The sequence below is a fragment of the Colobus angolensis genome, unplaced genomic scaffold (genome assembly GCF_000951035.1).
Source record: "Colobus angolensis palliatus isolate OR3802 unplaced genomic scaffold, Cang.pa_1.0 Scaffold286, whole genome shotgun sequence".
NCBI lineage: Eukaryota > Metazoa > Chordata > Mammalia > Primates > Cercopithecidae > Colobus > Colobus angolensis.
This window is the reverse complement of record NW_012116110.1, coordinates 1658351-1675835: the sequence shown is the minus strand read 5'-3', so window position 1 is coordinate 1675835 and position 17485 is coordinate 1658351. Positions and strand designations below refer to the sequence as shown.

At 38.6% G+C, this 17485-nt stretch overlaps 1 protein-coding gene across 2 annotated transcripts in view; it reads right to left on the bottom strand.

The window, feature by feature from the left end:
• The window catches only part of MAMDC2 (MAM domain containing 2), a 179657-nt gene that overhangs the window by 43520 nt on the left and 118652 nt on the right, over nucleotides 1–17485 (bottom strand). The window contains exons 10-11 of one of the 2 annotated variants that reach the window (XR_001002521.1): nucleotides 13669–13762; nucleotides 11829–11977 (exon numbers count right to left, since the gene is read on the bottom strand). Coding sequence is in view for 1 of the 2 variants with exons in the window: in XM_011948898.1 (XP_011804288.1) it covers nucleotides 11825–11977; nucleotides 13669–13762 (247 nt within the window). In the remaining variant the exon portion in view is untranslated. Of the gene's footprint in view, nucleotides 1–11824; nucleotides 11978–13668; nucleotides 13763–17485 lie in introns of both variants that reach the window. The other variant, XM_011948898.1, reaches the window with a different exon arrangement.

Genomic DNA, 17485 nt, shown 5'->3' with positions numbered 1-17485 from the left:
GATGCCCTCTCTCACCACTCCAACATAGTGTTGGAAGTCCTGGCTAGGGCAATCAGACAAGAGAAAGAAATAAAGGGTATTTAGTTAGGAAAAGAAGAAGTCAAATTGTTCCTGTTTGCAGATGACATGATTGTATATTTAGAAAACCTCATTGTCTCAGCCCAAAATCTCCTTAAGCTGATAAGCAACTTCAGCAAAGTCTCAGGATACAAAATCAGTGTGCAAAAATCACAAGCATTCTTATCTACCAGTAACAGACAAACAGAGAGCCAAATCATGAATGAACTCCCATTCACAATAGCTTCAAAGAGAATAAAATACCTAGGAATACCCTCTCTCACCATTCCTATTCAACATTGTATTGGAAGTTCTGGCCAGGGCAATCAGGCAAGAGAAAGAAATAAAAGGTACTCAGGAAGAGAGGAAGTCAAATTGTCTGTTTATAGATGACATGATTATATATTTTAAAAACCCCATTGTCTCAGTCCCAAAACTCCTTAAGCTGATAATCAACTTGAGCAAAGTCTCAGGATACAAAATCCATATGCAAAAATCACAAGCATCCCTATACACCAGTAATGGACAAGCAGAGAGCCAAATCACAACTGAACTTCCCATTCACAATTGCTGCAAAGAAAATAGAATACCTAGGAATACAACTTACAAGGGATGTGAAGGACCTCTTTAAAAAGAACTACAAACTGCTGCTCAAGAAAATAAGAGAGGACAAAAACAAATGGAAAAAAAATTCCATGGTTATCAATAGGAAGAATCAATATCATGAAAATGGCCATACTGCCCAAAGTAATTTATAGATTCAATGCTATTCCCATCAAGCTACCATTGACTTTCTTCACAGAATTAGAAAAAAACTACTTTAAATTTCATATGGTACCAAAAGAGAGCCTGTATAGCCAAGACAATCTTAAGCAAAAAGAACAAAGCTGGAGGCATCACATTACCTGACTTCAAACTATACTACAAGCCTACAGTAACCAAAACAGCATGGTACTGATATCAAAACAGATATATACACCAATGGAACAGAACAGTGGCTTCAGAAATAACACCACACATCTACAACCATTTAATCTTCGACACACCTGATAAAAACAAGCAATGGGGAAAGGATTCCCTATGTAATAAGTGTTGCTGGGAAAACTGACTGGCCATATGCAGGAAACTGAAACTGGACCCCTTCTTTACACCTTATACAAAATTAACTCAAGTTGGATTAAAGACTTAAATGTAAAACCTAAAACCATAAAAACCGTGAAGAAAACCTAGGCAATACCATTCAGGACATAGGCATGGGCAAAGACTTCATGACTAAAACACCAAAAGCAATTGCAACAAAAGCCAAAATTGACAAATGGGATCTAATTAAACTAAAGAGCTGAAAGTGTCATCAGAGTATTCCTACAGACTAGGAGAAAATGTTTGCAATCTATCAATCTGACAAAGGTCTAATATCTACAATCTGCAATGAACTTAAACAAATTTACAAGAAAAAAAAACAACCCCATCGAAAAGTGGCTGAAGGATATGAACAGACACTTCTCAAAAGAAGATATTTATACAGCCAACAAACATATGAAAAAAAGCTCATCATTACTGGTCATTAGAGAAATGCAAATCAAAACCACAATGAGATACTGTCTATCTCATGCCAGTTAGAATGGTGATCATTAAAAAGTCAGAAAACAGATGAGAGAGGATGTGGAAAAACAGGAATGCTTTTACATTGTTGGTGGGAGTGTAAATTAGTTCAACCATTGTGGAAGACCGTGTGGCAACTCTTCAAGAATCTAGAACCAGAAATACCATTTGACCCAACAATCCCATTAATGGGATTATAAATCATTCTACTGTAAAGACATGAGCACACATATGTTTACTGCAGCACTATTTACAATAGTAAAGACTTGGAACCAATCCAAATGCCCATCAATGATAGACTGGATAAAGAAAATGTGGCACATATACACCATGGAATACTATGCAGCCATAGAAATGAATGAGTTCATGTCCTTTGGAGGGACATGGATGAAGTTGGAAAGCATCATTCTCAGCAGACTAATACAGGAAGAGAAAACCAAACACTGCATGTTCTCACTCATAAGTAGGAGTTGAACAATGAGAACACATGGACACAGGGAGGGGAGCATCACACACCAGGACCTGTCGGGGGGTAGGGGGAAAGGGAAGGGAGAGCATTAGAACAAATATCTAATGCCTGCAGGGCTTAAAACCTAGATAATGGGATGATAGGTGCAGCAAAGCACCATGGCACATGTATACCTACGTAACAAACCTGCATGTTCTGCACTTGCATCCCAGAATTTAATGTAAAAAAAAGAATATTTTATCCATTTATCCTTTTTTCTTGCATTTTCAGGTGTTTTATAGCCAGAGTGCACAGTGCTCTCTAGTGTATTTTTTTTTTTTTTGGCTAGAAAAAGAGGTCTATAATTATTTTTCTTCATCTTTCTACACACTGTACCCATTCTGGGTGGAATTTTATAGGAGCATATATCTTCTGGCTAGGAGTTTGAAATGTAATATTTAGTTTTTGCACTAGATTTTAAGTTTTGTTTTTTATTTGTAGAAACAAATGCCTTAGTTGTGTTCCTAATTTTGAGGGAATTTATGCCTCATTTTATTTATTTATTTTTTTGAGACCGAGTCTCGCTCTGTTGCCCAGGCTGGAGTGCAATGGCATGATCTCAGCTCACTGCAAGCTCTGCCTCCCAGGTTCATGCCATTCTCCTGCCTCAGCCTCCCACGTAGCTGGGACTACAGGTGCCCGCCACCACGCCTGGCTAATTTTTTTTTTTTTTTTAATATTTTTAGTAGAGACAGGGTTTCACCACATTAGCCAGAATGGTCTCAATATCCTGACCTCGTGATCCGCCCGCCTCGGCCTCCCAAAGTGCTGGGATTACAAGTGTGAGCTACCATGCCGGGCCCCACCTCATTTTAGTATTGATATGTTAGCTAGAGATAGATCTCCAATGTCTTAGGTAATTTTGATAAAGTTGGTGGGTACATTTAATTTTAAGTAAATACATTTTTTACAATAACATCTTAACCAATGTTTCCTATGATAAGTGTTCTTAGTCTGAAGGTTGTAAGTTGATAATCTTTGGAAATATTAAAACAAAACTTTCAATGTTGCACAAAAAAAGCCTGTATTTTAGACTCCACTTTGTTGGCAATCCTGGGTGACAATATTCTATATGCCAGCCTAGTCACTTACAGTTCTTCGAAAGCTGCCACACTGTTTAATGGCTCCATACTTCACACCAGCCATTCCCTCATCCTGGAATGCTTCCTTCCTCCCTACCATTCTTGATGAACTCACACTCATCCTTTAAGATATCCACAAGGAGAGCTTGCTGTGTGGTTTCATTATCTCTAGGACTTAACCCTTATTACTTATTATAACTCTGGGGCAGTTATTTGATGTATAATGCATAGTGGGTATTCAGGAAATATGGAATAGAACAAGATCCTAGGGATCCTGGACTATATACCATTTCTGATTGCTCTCAGTTACGAGAGGTTTAATTCTTATATACATGTAGCTTCTGATGCTGGTGATTTTAACAAATAAGTGCATGTTTTAGAGGAACCTTCATTTGTTTATGCATTAATGTTTGAACGGGTAACTGCCATGATTTGGATGGCAACTCCAAAACTCGTGAGTTGGAAACTTGATTCCCCAGTGCAGCGGTGTTGAAAGGCAGGGCCTAATGGGAGATGTTTGGGTCATGGGAGCACTGCCCTTATTAAAGGATTAATGCCATTATCATGGGAGTAGTTCCTTATTAAAGTATGAGTTTGGTTCCCTCTTTCTTTTTCCCTCACCCTGTCTCTGCCCCTTCCACCATGGGATGATGTAGCAAGAAGGCTCTCACTAGATGTCAGAACCTTGATCTTAGATTTCCCAGCCCCCAGAACTGTCAGGATGTAAGTTTACGTTCCATATAAATTACTCAATCTCAGGCATTCTGTTATAGCAGCACAAAATGGATTGAGACAATAACCCTTGTCACATTGCAATCTGAGTGCCAATACATCAGCCACATCGAGCTCACACCATTAGAGGCTAGGACAAAGGAAAACCACTCCTTTGTGGCATTTAGGATACATCATAAGTGTGTGGGCTACACCCTGGGGTTACACATACAACATTGTTGTACAGACACTAGAAATAGATCAGAAAAAGTTTAGATGTTTTCTGCTGGATCAATTTCTAGGAATGTTCCAAAATACCAATCATTGTATTTTCTAGAGGAAGATGCTCTGCTTTGGTGTGAAGGGTCTTTGGTTTAGAAAAACTGTGCTTTTCATGTGTAAGTTGTCACAGCTGTTCCAGGTCATGTGTGGTCTCTTAGTAGCATGTAGGTTCGGAAACCCTAGTGAGGCAGTGTAGGCAGAATATATAGCCATTAGAACCCAGACAAATGTGAGATTAAGTCTCTGCTCTACGAGTTACTACTGTGTGGCCCTGGAAAGGCACTTAACTTCCCTAAGCTTCAGCTTCCTCCTCTGAAACATGGGAACTTTCACTTACCTTACAGGTTGTAGAAAGGATGTTGAGATTCCCAGCACAGTGCCTACATATGGCAAATATCCAATATAGTAGTGCCCCCTTTATCTATGTTTTTGCTTTCCATGGTTTCGGTTACCCACAGTCAGCTGTGGCCCAAAAATATTAAATAGAAAATTCCAGAAATAAACAATTCATCAGTTTTAAACTATGTACTGTTGTGAGTAGCATGATGAAATCTTCCACTGTTCCACTCTGTCCCGAGCAGGACACAAATCATCTCTTTGTCCAATGTGTCCATGTGTCTACACTGTCTGCCTGTGACTCACTTAGTAGCCATCTTGTTTATCTGATTGACTGTCACGGTATCACAGTTCTGGTGTCCAAGTAACCTTTATTTTACTTAATGCTGGCCCCAAAGTGCAAGAGTAGCGATGCTGACAATTTAGATACGGCAAAGAGAAGCCATAAAGTGCTTCAAGTGAAAAGGTGAAAGGTTGTGACTTAACAAGGAAAGGAAAAATCTGAGGTTGCTAAGATCTACAGTAAGAACAAATCTTCTGTCTGTGAAATTGATAATATATTGTAGTTATTCTGTTATTGGTCATTTTTAGTGTGTGCATAATTTATAGATTAAACTTTATTATAGGTATGTGTGTATGGGGAAAAATATATTGTATGTAGGGTTTAATACTGCTTTTGGTTTCAGGCATCCACTAGACATCTAGGAACATATGCCCTGCAGATAAGGGGGAACTACTGTAAATAATCACTGATATTATATTTCCCTAGAAAATCAGTTATTGAAGTAATTTCAGGAACAAGAACAAAACACCTTCAACCTAATGCTATATTTGTAGGTACCCTGGGCACAGTATAGTAAAACTTGTTTTTCTTATTTACATAGTTGTACATGGGAATAAAAAGATATAAGTGGTAAAAGATTTAGTTAGAAAAGTGGAAGCTGTCTTGAGAAAATTTTGAAAATCTATATTGAAGCAAATGAAATAGAGAATAAAGAAGGCAGACCCTAGAAAAAATTTACTTTAAAAATCAGAATTTTCTATGTTGTGCACCAGAGAATTTTATTTAATGTGTCAAATATTCACTCAAAATAAATGTTGAACACACTAAGTTTATGCATTCAAATTTTTCCACAATATATTCATATAACAACATGCACTCAATTTTTGCTCTGAAGTTTCACCCGAGGCAGCTGAAGCATCTTTCAAAGTTTTTAAGAAGACAAAGCAAACACAACCACATTATTTTCTTCAGACAAAGCAATACTGTATTAGCTAAAGTGTGTCCACATAACCCAGAAATAATGTAAATATAGGAGTAGAACTAGGAGCAGTTTAATATCTACTATATGTGCTTTTGTTAGATTTTCATAGACTGTGTATTTATGAGGAGAAGGTAGGACATGCTCTACCAGTCAAGCAAGCTCACTTAGCATATTTACATGAGGAGCAGGACAGGTCTTGGTTGTCAGTCAATTAACTTAAGAGTTTACCCTGTTCCTTCAATGTTCAACCCATTGCCCTAAATCCTGGGAGTGGGTTCAATTGTGTCTTCTCAAAAGAGGTATGTTGAAACCCTAACCCATGTACTAGAATGTGACTGTATTTGGAGACAGAACCTTTTAGGAGGTAATTAAGTCAAAATGAGACTGTTAGAGTGGGCTGTAATTCATTATGACTGGTGAACTTACAAGAAGATACATATTGGGGGTGCACTGGCACAGAGGAAAGGCCACGTGAAGCAAGAACGCAGCCATCTGCAAGCCAAGGAGAGAAATTTCAGAAGGAACCAACCCTACCGACATCTTGATCTTGGACTTCAGCCTCCAGAGCTGTGAGAAAATAAATTTCTATTGTTTAAGCCACCCAGTCTGGGATATTTTGTTATGGCAGCCCTGGCAAACTATAGTAGTTCCCCTTTATCCTTGAGGGATATGTTCTAAGATCCTTGGCGGATGGCTGAAACTCCTGATACTACCGAACCCTATGTATACTATGTATTTTTTCCTATACATACATATGATTAAGTTTAATTTATAAATTAGGCCCAGTAAGAGATTAACAACAAGGAATAATAAAATAAGACAGTTATAACAGTATGCTAGCATCACTACCCTTACACTTTGCCATTTTTCAGTAGAATAAGGGTTTCTTGAACACAAGCGAGGTTTTATCAGGCTACTCAGAACATTGCTCTTTCTTTTATACTCATCTAATCCACCATGAAATTCTGTGGCTTGGCTTTCAAAGTATATCCAGGATTTGACCACTTATCATCACCCTCATTGCTACTACACAGTTCAATCTATAGTTGCTGGTCAAATGTGCCATCATAGTCAAATCCACTATCATAGTCAAATTTACCATCATAGTTTACCTGGGTTATGTGCAGTAGCCTCTAACAGGGCTCTCTGATTTCACCCTTGCTTCGTTTCCACCCCCAGTCTTTCCTCAACATAGTAGCCAAGCAATCCTTATAAAACTAAATCAGATCACTTCTCTCCTAAGTTCAACACTCTCCAATGACTTTCCATTTGAGGTAAAGTGAAATCCAAAGTCCTGGCTGGGCACAGTGGCTCATGCCTGCAATCCTAGCACTTTGGGAGGCCAAGGTGGATGGATCACCTGAAGTCAGGAGTTCAAGACCAGTCTGACTAACATGGCGAAACCCTGTCTCTACGAAAAAATACAGAAATTAACGGGCATGGTGGCAGACACATGCAATCCCAGCTACTCGGGAGGCTGAGGCAGGGAGAATTGCTTGAACCCGGGAGGTGGAAGTTGCAGTGAGCTGAGATCACGCCACTGCACTCTAGCCTGGGCGACACAGCAAGCTGTATCTCAAAAAAAAAAAAAAAAAAAAAAAAAAAACCCGAAGTCTTTCTAATTAATTACAAGGTCATCCATGAACTGGCCTACCATTTTTCTCTGGTACATTTCCTAGCACTCTCTCCCTAGCTCACTACACTATAGCTAAAGCAGCCGCCTTGCTGTTCTTAGGACAAACTGAGCATGCTTTCACTTATGGGGCTTTGGACTGGCTGTCTCCTCTACCTGAACATTGCTTTCCAGATATGCTCTTAGTGAGCTACCTCAACTCTTTACAAGGTTACCTTCTCAATGGGCTTCGTTGTGACTCTTCTATTTACATTAGTTAACTCTACCCACATTCTCCTCTTGATTCCCTAACTCCCTCACCTGCGCCATTTTTATTTCTGTAGCAATTATTGCCTTTTAAAATACTGCATAATTATAATTAAGCTTAATATTTCTCCTCTGTCTCCTCTACTAGAAGTTCCATGAGGGTGAATGCTTGTCTGTTTTGTTCATCTGTGTTTCACAAGTTTCTAAAACAGTACCTGGCACATAGTAGACACTCAATAGATACTTGCTGAATGAAGGAATAAATGAATAATAGAGCAATAATTAATTGTCATATGCCAGGTCTTATTGTAAGTATGTTTTATATCTTGTTTCATTTAAACCTCACCACAGTCTGTGAGGTAGGTATTAATTATTCTTAATACAAAGATAAAGAAAATGGGCTTAGAAAGGTTAAAGGTAGAACTGAGATTTGAGGCCGGGCGCGGTGGCTCAAGCCTGTAATCCCAGCACTTTGGGAGGCCGAGACGGGCGGATCACGAGGTCAGGAGATCGAGACTATCCTGGCTAAAATGGTGAAACCCCGTCTCTACCAAAAAATACAAAAAACTAGCCGGGCGAGGTGGTGGGCGCCTGTAGTCCCAGCTACTCGGGAGGCTGAGGCAGGAGAATGGCGTACCCGGGAGGCGGAGCTTGCAGTGAGCTGAGATCCGGCCACTGCACTCCAGCCCCGGCGACAGAGCGAGACTCCGTCTCAAAAAAAAACTGAGATTTGAACCCAGGCAGTCTAATTCCAAAGCCTCTCAGTTTTTAAATTCAACCACCCTATGAAGTTAGGAAAATAGGTAAGTGGTTATGATTATTCTCATTTTCTAGATGACAGAACTGAGACTTAGAGATTTTAAGTAACTTTCTCAAGGTGAATGGGAACCTTAGGTTGTCCTGATGCCCTAAGTTCATGGGTTTGTTATAACCTGGCCTGGTGTCTTTCCTTGCCCTTTTCAGGGACTCCTTCCCTGCAGTGCTCACTATTTTTCTATGTCTTCTCTTCCATGTCTAAGGCATTCCACAGTCTTTGTTAACCACAGAATTCCCTGTAGTAGTCTACCACAACATAGTTCTCTTTGGTTGTACCTCTTCTTAGATCTCTTACTGCTATCCCTGACAAAAGGAAGAAAAACTATCAACCTTCTCTCAAGAAAAATACACATACACATAACATCTAGACCACAATAGGCTCTAGCTAAAATTGATTAATTCTTTTCTTCAATCCTCTTGCAATAAAAAGATAACTTTCTACCATCCCATTTTCTGAGGTCTCACTAATTAATTGGTTAGTTATTATTAAATGTGTCAGTGAAGGCTTATAGATTCATTTATTCATTTTTGCATTCATTCATTCATTCACTCTATAGGCATTTTTGAGCACCTATTGTGTATAAGGCAGAATACTAACTTTTGTGGGGAATCAAAAATGACCTTTGTAGTACTATGCCCTCAAGACATTTCCAATCAGAGCCAGTGAGATTCAGTTTGGGTATTTTTGTCTGAGTTTTCGCTTTCCACTAGATTCATTTTTGAAAGGCCATGAGACTGCAGTTGCTACAGCCACTGTGTTGCCATGACAGGAGATCCTGTCTAGATTGGAGCAAACCCAGAAAAACCAGCTCAAAGAGGTAGAAAGAGAGACAGAGAGAGAAACTGGCTCCTGAGGACACAGTTTCAATCCCTGCATCAAGCTGTGCCTGAAGCTAACCCCACAGTAGTCTCTTTCCGTAACAAAGTCCAAAAAAGGATTTTCTTTTCACTTAAGTCAGTTTGAGTTGTATTTTCTGTTATAAGCTTTTAGAATAGTCCTAATACATATAGGCCTTTCTAGTTATATTTTTAACATCCTGATATCTTTCCAGAGATAGCTTCACACACAAGGAGCCACCTTATCATCCTTCACTCAGTGCTGAAAGTGAGCATCTGGTCTGCCTTTGGGCCAATGCTAAATCTCTTCAACAGCATCCTTTACCGAAGCAACATTGTCCCAGAATCTGCTGAAGCAGCAAGAAAAAAGAGGTCAGCAGTAGGACCAAGCCACCTATCTTCTTAGTTAGGCAGGAGTGCATCACTATTGAGGCCAAATGGACACTTACTAGAGCAAGGTGGCTGGAAACAACTGTTCTAGGAAGAACCCAGGGAAAAATTTCCAGGAACAGAAAACTTATGTGGGTTGTATTCTGTAGTACAAGTACTAAGGGAAGGGGGTGGTCTCAGAGGGTTAGCCAGTAGTACATTGCCAGAAGTGGTAAGATGCAGAGGCTCCTGAAAGAGCCAGCGTTTAGACATCTGTCATAACAAAGGACATTCAGTAGCTAAGAGATCATTTTAAATAGCACCAAATATTTTTTAAAGTTGCTGTCTTTTAATCCCTCTTCGACCTTCCCTGATTAAAACATCATAAAGATGAGGGGCAGGAGAGGAGGTGAAACAAAGAAAATGAAAGAATAGACAGTTTCTTCCTTTATCCTTCCCAACTATGAGTCAGACCCAAGCTGAGGGAAAAAGAGAAGATTCAGTTGAATGAGAAATGGAATTTTTGATTTCAACTGGACTTGTGACATACCTGAATATCTAATTGTTCTAATATCTCAACAGGACTGGGAAGCTAAGGGATTTGCCAAGGCATGGGAAAAAGAGAATCTTTATGTTTGAAGAGTGATAGAAAAAATAAAGCTGTTCATTATTACATTCTACCGTGTTTAGCCAATTAAACAAACAGGTTTTACTGGAGGTGGTTCTGTGGTATTCTACAGGCTTATCTTGAGTTAGACCAAGCTTGTCCAAACTGCAGCCCACACATGTGACCCAGAACAGCTTTGAATATGGCCTAATACAAATTTGTAAACTTTCTTAAAACATCAGAATTTTTTTTGCAATTTTTTTTTTTATTTTTTAGATCATCAGCTATCATTAGTGTTAGTGTATTTTATGTGTGACCCAAGACAATTCTTCCAATGTGGCCCAGAGAAGCCAAAAGATTGAATACCCTGAGTTAGACCATAAGAAACAGCACAATGCAAATTACCCTCATATTTACTATCATAATGGTTTCTCTAGAAGAATTCATGAGGAAGTATCTCTATGAGCTTAGTATCAGGAGTAGTTCTGCTTCTCTGGACCAAGTGTTGTGCTTTTATTCAGTTGGTATACCACATGAAACGGGCATGTGAGTGAGAAAGATCCATTCTATGGAAGGTACTTTATTTATTTATTATTCATTATTTTTTGAGACAGGGCCTTGCTCTGTCACCCAAACTGGGTGCAATGGCATGAACATGGCTCACTGTAGCCCTGACCCCTGGGCTCAAGCAATCCTCCCACCTCAGCCTTCCAAGTAGCTGTGACCACAGGTGCACGCCACCACAACTGGCTAAATTTTAAAAAAAAAAAATTTTTGTTGAGATAGAGTCTCACTATGTTGTCTAGGCTGGTCTTGAACTCCCGGGCTCAAGTAATCCTCTCACCTTGGCCTCCCAAAGTGCTGGGATTATAGGAGTGAGCCACCACACATGGCCTACAGGACATATTTTGTCACTGACAATGTTTACGATTGCTGATACATGTTGGTAATATGAAGCAGATCAACTCTTACTCTGTTTTATTGCAAGTTGTACATTTTCTACAGAAAATGCACCCCATCATTGCCTACAAGCCACCCACGTAGACTGCTCATTCTGTGAATCATGTTTTATGGATGAGTTTTGGCTACTGAAAGCTTAGAGTCAAACCTGTATGCCTCTTCCTTTGTCTACCAATACATTTTGTATATTAGGCCTCAGCCCTGGCTCCTATTTAGATTACCATTTTCCCCCTACTTTGTCCCTCTCTTTGACCTTTTAACTTCTTTTCTTTGTGTGCATAACTTTATAAGCCCTGTTAGATCCTTGTTGCAGCAATGTACATAAGCAGTGTAATAAACAGAAAGGATGAGATTCAATGCACATATCGAATCATCCTGTGTGTGTAGAATCACAAGTGCATTTCATTCTAGACACAAGACATAATTTTATACATTTCAAAATGCAGTAAATGATTCCTAGAATGCTATTTTAGAAACTTTCCTTAGGAAACAGCACCACGTGGCATAACTCACCTACCCCAGTAGTGTGATCTCCCTTTGGTCCTGTGTAGGAAGTGGGAGTTTCTCCCCTCCTCCTGTGCCAGCTGCTCCGGTTTCTTTTCTCCTGAGTGAATGTACATTCATCTTGCTCGAAAGTACACTCTCCAGGTGGTGGTAGAAGTTTCTCTGCAAGAAAATAGCAGGTGCTGGAATTGCTGAGACTCTTTCAGTGACTCTGTGTTGCTATCAGCCCACTCCTCATGTATGAATGTTGTCTGGCCATATGCCACGCGATGGAGAGGCAGCCCCCACTGGCAGCCCACCTACATGGAGCCATTGCTTCCAGCTAGAGCCTGCACTCCACTGCGGGTCCTACCATAGACGTAGAGAACAATCAGATATACAGATCTAAAATACTGGGCTACTTTGAGAAAAAACTTTCTCTAACTTGTGAATTTGTGTGAATTTCTTTTCATAAAGCTCTGGAAATTAGAGGTATATTGCCTTCATGAAAATATGGAAAATAATAAAATGGCATAATGCGGGCACTTTCTTCAGAAATCCTGGATGAGTGAAGGGTATCCTCATAACAACTCCACGGTTGCTCTGGAGGTGGGGGAGAATGTGAGAGTGCTAAATGGACTCCTGGAGGCATAGCTGTGTGGAACAAATGACTTCATTTCTCTGTGCCTTAGAGTTCTTATCTGTAATGTGGGAATATTGATGGTAGTCACTTCATGGGTTTGTGAGGATTAAATGAGATGGTATGTGTAAAGCGATAATTTTGAATGTGACGTTCTCAATAATCAAATTTTAGAACTTATTTTGCCACCCAGAAGTTTATTTTCCTTTTCCCAAATCCATTGTTTATGTCTTTGAATGGTATCTCCAATACGTTCATAATTATTAGAATGGTGCTTCCTCCCAATTTATTGGGGACTTCTCTGACTAAACTTGGTTGTACCTCCCTACATCCAGATTCTTAGCAAATTTTTCTAATAAATGGCTTGTTTCATATGTCTCTTTTGTGATCATTGTTTTACTTCATTTTATTTTACATACAGTACTAGTTAATGAAACCTCATTCTTCTATGCCTTGAGTGGAACGATTTTTACCTGGGTTGTCCTTGCAGTGCCTGGCAAATCAAGGGACTAAGAACAAATTGTCTTTTAACTAAATAAACATGGAGGTTATTCTCCAGTGCCAGACTGATACCACCATTTGCCTGTGTATTAAATAAATGGATGTCCTATGATGTAGGATGCAATGGTAATTAGCAGATACAGACTGATGATTGGGATTGAGTTATGCATCATTTTCTCATTAGACATAATATATGACACATAGCTAGCTACCATGACTTTATTTTGCTACTATCATCATTGCTTGTTCTATTGTTCCACTGTCATTTAATTCACTTAGAAAATGTTTATTAAAATTTTAAAAGTATATGCTTAGCAAATATCTGTGAAATAAGACTTTCATCAATATTGCTTGAAAATCTACATTCATGTAAGATAACAAAAACAACAGTAATAGTAATAATTATAGTAGAAGATATTTGCTTTTAAAGCACTGTTTTGTGCCAGGTCTTATGCTAGGAAAATGTGTATGTATTATTCCCAATATTCAGGTAGGTATCACTAGCTCCCTTCCAAATGAGGATAAAGGGGTTAAGTCACATGCACAAAGACATGTATTACGTTGGAATCATCATTTCTAAATTTCAAAGCCTGCTACACAGCTCTGCAGGAGACACTTTGTCAACAAAAGCAAAGGATGGACTAGCACAGATGAAATGTGTGTGGTTCTCAGTGATACAGGAAATGTACGTAGAGACCAAAGAGACAGAGAGCTGAAATGATTGCTGTCTTACCTGAAGATGAGCAGCTTCCCAATTGTATTGTAATGTCATCCAGGGCTACAAGCCCACAGTCCCAGAAACTTTTGCATAGGCTCATGAAAACCACCTGAAATTCATAAAAATAAAGCCAGGAATTCTGTTAACTGAAAACTGGAAACTCTTAACAACCTGGGATTCACTTAGCATAGCAGACGAGCATAAGCAAACTACAAACAGCTCTTCATCGTCTGTATGAACAACAGAACACAGTGGCAAGAAGAATGGTTACCATCTGCATAAAACCCTGGAATTACTTTTATTATTATTATTAATTTTTGAGATGGAGTCTCGCTCTGTCGCCAAGGCTGGAGTGCAGTGGGGTGATCTCGGCTCATTGCAATCTCTGCCTACTGGATTCAAGTGATTCTCTTGCCTCAACCTCCTGAGGAGCTGGGATTATAGACACCTGTCACTACACCCAGCTAATTTTTGTATTTTTAGTAGAGGTGGGGTTTCACCATGTTGGCCAGGCTGGTCTCAAACTCCTGACCTCAGGTGATCTGCCCGCGTTGGACTCCCAAAGTGCTGGAATTACAGGTGTGAGCCTCCACACCCGGTCTAGAATTACTTATATATTTGAGCAGAGTATAATGATATATTGTGCATACTAATGCTGAAATCAGTGGCATTTCATGAAGAATTGACAGGAATAATGAGGAAAGCAAGAAGTCAACTGCGTGACAGAGAAAAACCTGTCAGGTTTTAAACATTTTCCCCAGATAATCCACAAAGTGCATATAGACTTGATGGTTTTCTGAGCATTTTTCAAACATTTCCAGTACAAACACTATTGATTTTTTGGAAATGACTTTCTGGCAACATGCTTCATTCACATTGTGAACAAAGTCATGATGATTTGCCATCTGGAGGCTTATGTTCCATTTCCAAAGACAATGATCTATGTTCCCAGTTGGTGTCACTAATAAAAGCCCTAAATGCAGTTATTTTATCAGTCCAAACATTTTTACTGTTGTGCGTGAAGGAAAAACAAATCCATACCATAAATTATTAAATCTACTGTTCCAGAGAAAGACAGAAAAGTCTTGGATTTCTTTCCATTAGGCAAATTTTAAAGGCTGCTTTTCATATATAGGATGAGCTAAGAGACCTTTTAAAAACATTTGTATTAGATTTTCACTGTACTTGTGGTTTACAAAGCTGCTTTGAATATATCACAACGTTTAAGTAGCACAAGCTCATTTAGTCCATGTTCAATCAATCCCTCAATTACAAATTTAATTCAAACAAAGGATGATATAACAGCAGTTAAAACCCAACTTACAAATAATGAGAACACTTGATTTTTTTAGGCTCTAGTTTAAAATGTTATGTCTTAAATTTATTATTTTTTCAGTAGGGTTCTTTTGCTTTTTGATGATCAGATTCATTAGAATGTAGAATTTTTTAAAAAAGGAAATGTAAAGATCATGTGACAGCTTACCAGTATGCAAAATATAAAATGTCTTAATCCAAGACCTTCTGGATAATTACTAATTGTAAGATGTGTGAAAGTTTACCTGCACTGTATTCATATTGCTTTAAATTATAAAAAGGATAGTTTGGACTTGTCACAATGTATAACTATGTGTATATACGATGTATAGCTGTGTATATATACAAAGAGCAAAACAAAACAGGTGAAATTTTTTTCTCATTTACTTCTGTTAATTTTCTCATGTTTATAGATTCTAGAGATGATCTGAACATATGAAATATTTTACTTGCAGAGTTTACTACTGGGAACCTATTCCCTGTCTGTAAAGCAAAGGTCTGTGTCATCAGCCCTGAATGCGGTTATATTTTAGCAGCAACTTTTATTGTTATATGGGAAGGAATATTAATCCATCTCATAATTTACTGAATTAATTGTGGTGCAGAGAGAAGAGTCTTGGCTTTTTTTTAATGGGGTGTCGGGGGGCGGCTTTAAAGTCTCTTTTTCACAAGTATAGTAAACATGTACCTTTTTAAAATGAATATGTGGTAATGAAATGGTTCACCATCTAAATCATTACCTGCATAAAACTCAAACATTTGGCATGGTAACAGATTCTAAAGAAGAGAAATATTAACATGCTTTTGTATGTTTACTATAGCATTATTTTATAGTGACCATAAAACCACACAAGCAAGCAAGCAAGCAAACACCCAGAATTTTTAAAATAGAGGAAATAAATGAACTATGGCACAATTATCTAAGAAACTGGCCACTGTCAGATCTGATAACTTGGGCATATTATTTCATAGTACAGAAATATATTCCTCTCATAATGTTAAGTGAAAAAAACTAAATAAGACAAACGAATATCTAGTTCATCTAAAAATACATAGAAAAAGCCTGGAAATTTTACCAAATTTACAACAATTATGTTAGACTCATAAAATTATAGGCATTAAACAGAATTTCCCCCTTCTTTCTATGTTTATATATGTGTGTGTATATATATATATATACGCGTGTGTGTGTGTGTGTGTGTGTATTTTTTTGGAGGGAATGGAGTTTTGCTCTTGTTGCCCAGGCTGGTGTGCAGTGATGCGATCTCAGCTCACTGCATCCTCTACCTCCTGGATTCAAGCAATTCTCCTGCCTCAGCCTCCCGAGTAACTGGGATTACAGGCATGTGCCACCACACCCGGCTAATTTTTGTATTTTTAGTAGAGGTGGAGTTTTGCCATGTTGGCCAGGCTGGTCTCAAACACCTGACCTCAGGTCGTCCGCCCGCTCAGCCTCCCAAAGTGTTGGGATTATAGTTGTGAGCCACCGCACCCAGCCTCTATATTTATATTTGACACAAAGAAAAAGGAATCAGGATATTTACAATTAAGATGTGGAATAATCAGTTAGTCATTATTATTTCCTAGATGACCTTGTCTATTATGATACCCACTACGTACATGTGTCTATTAAAATTAAATTAAAAATTCATATATTCAGTCACACAAACCACAATTGAAAATGCTCAATAGCCACATGTAGCTCATGGTTAACTGAACTGGACACAGCAGGTATGCAGCATTTCCTTATTACAGAAAATTTTATTGGATAGACTTCCCTGGCTCCTTTTGGATATTCCAAATACTTTGTGAATTGCCACAGTGGGTTGAAAGAAATGTTAAACATGTTTTGGACAATAGCAGGCGTCTAGGTTGTTCTACCTTAGCGCTTTTTCCACACTTAGAACATTAGCCAGACCATGTGTTCTTCTGTCTGGTAAAAGATCCCCAAGTCAGCTACTGACTAGGTTCAAACGATGGCCTCAAGCCCCAAATTTGGTTGGCAGTTGTCTGTCAGTATTCCAACACACAAAAGAAACACAACCAGGTCAGCCTGTTTGATCTAACACACTGGATTTTCCACCTGGCTGTTAGTAATGCTGCTCATGTCAGCTCTTAGTTTGGGGCCGCTGTTTTACATTTTGTATGCTCCTTGAGGTGGAGAGGTTATTTTAGAGTAAGTAGTTGGTGACTAGACAAGCGGATGAGTGGGCCTGGTTGAGGCAGGACAAAGAATAAGTCAAACATCTTGTCCTGTTCTTAAGGAGTTACCCTCTGGGTCCAGTTAAGAATGTGACAAGAAGGGAATCAGTCATAGTCTAAATTATTGAAGGGATTAACCTCTTGTTTATTTATAGATCTTTCTTTAAAAACAGTGTTTATTTCATTTTAGGCAGTATTTCAAAGGAAGTGGAACATCTCTAAGACTGGAAAAAATCTTAGACAGCTTAAATGTATATTAATATATAAGAGGGTACCATACCCTCTTAAATAGTAAATATATTAAATATTAAATTAA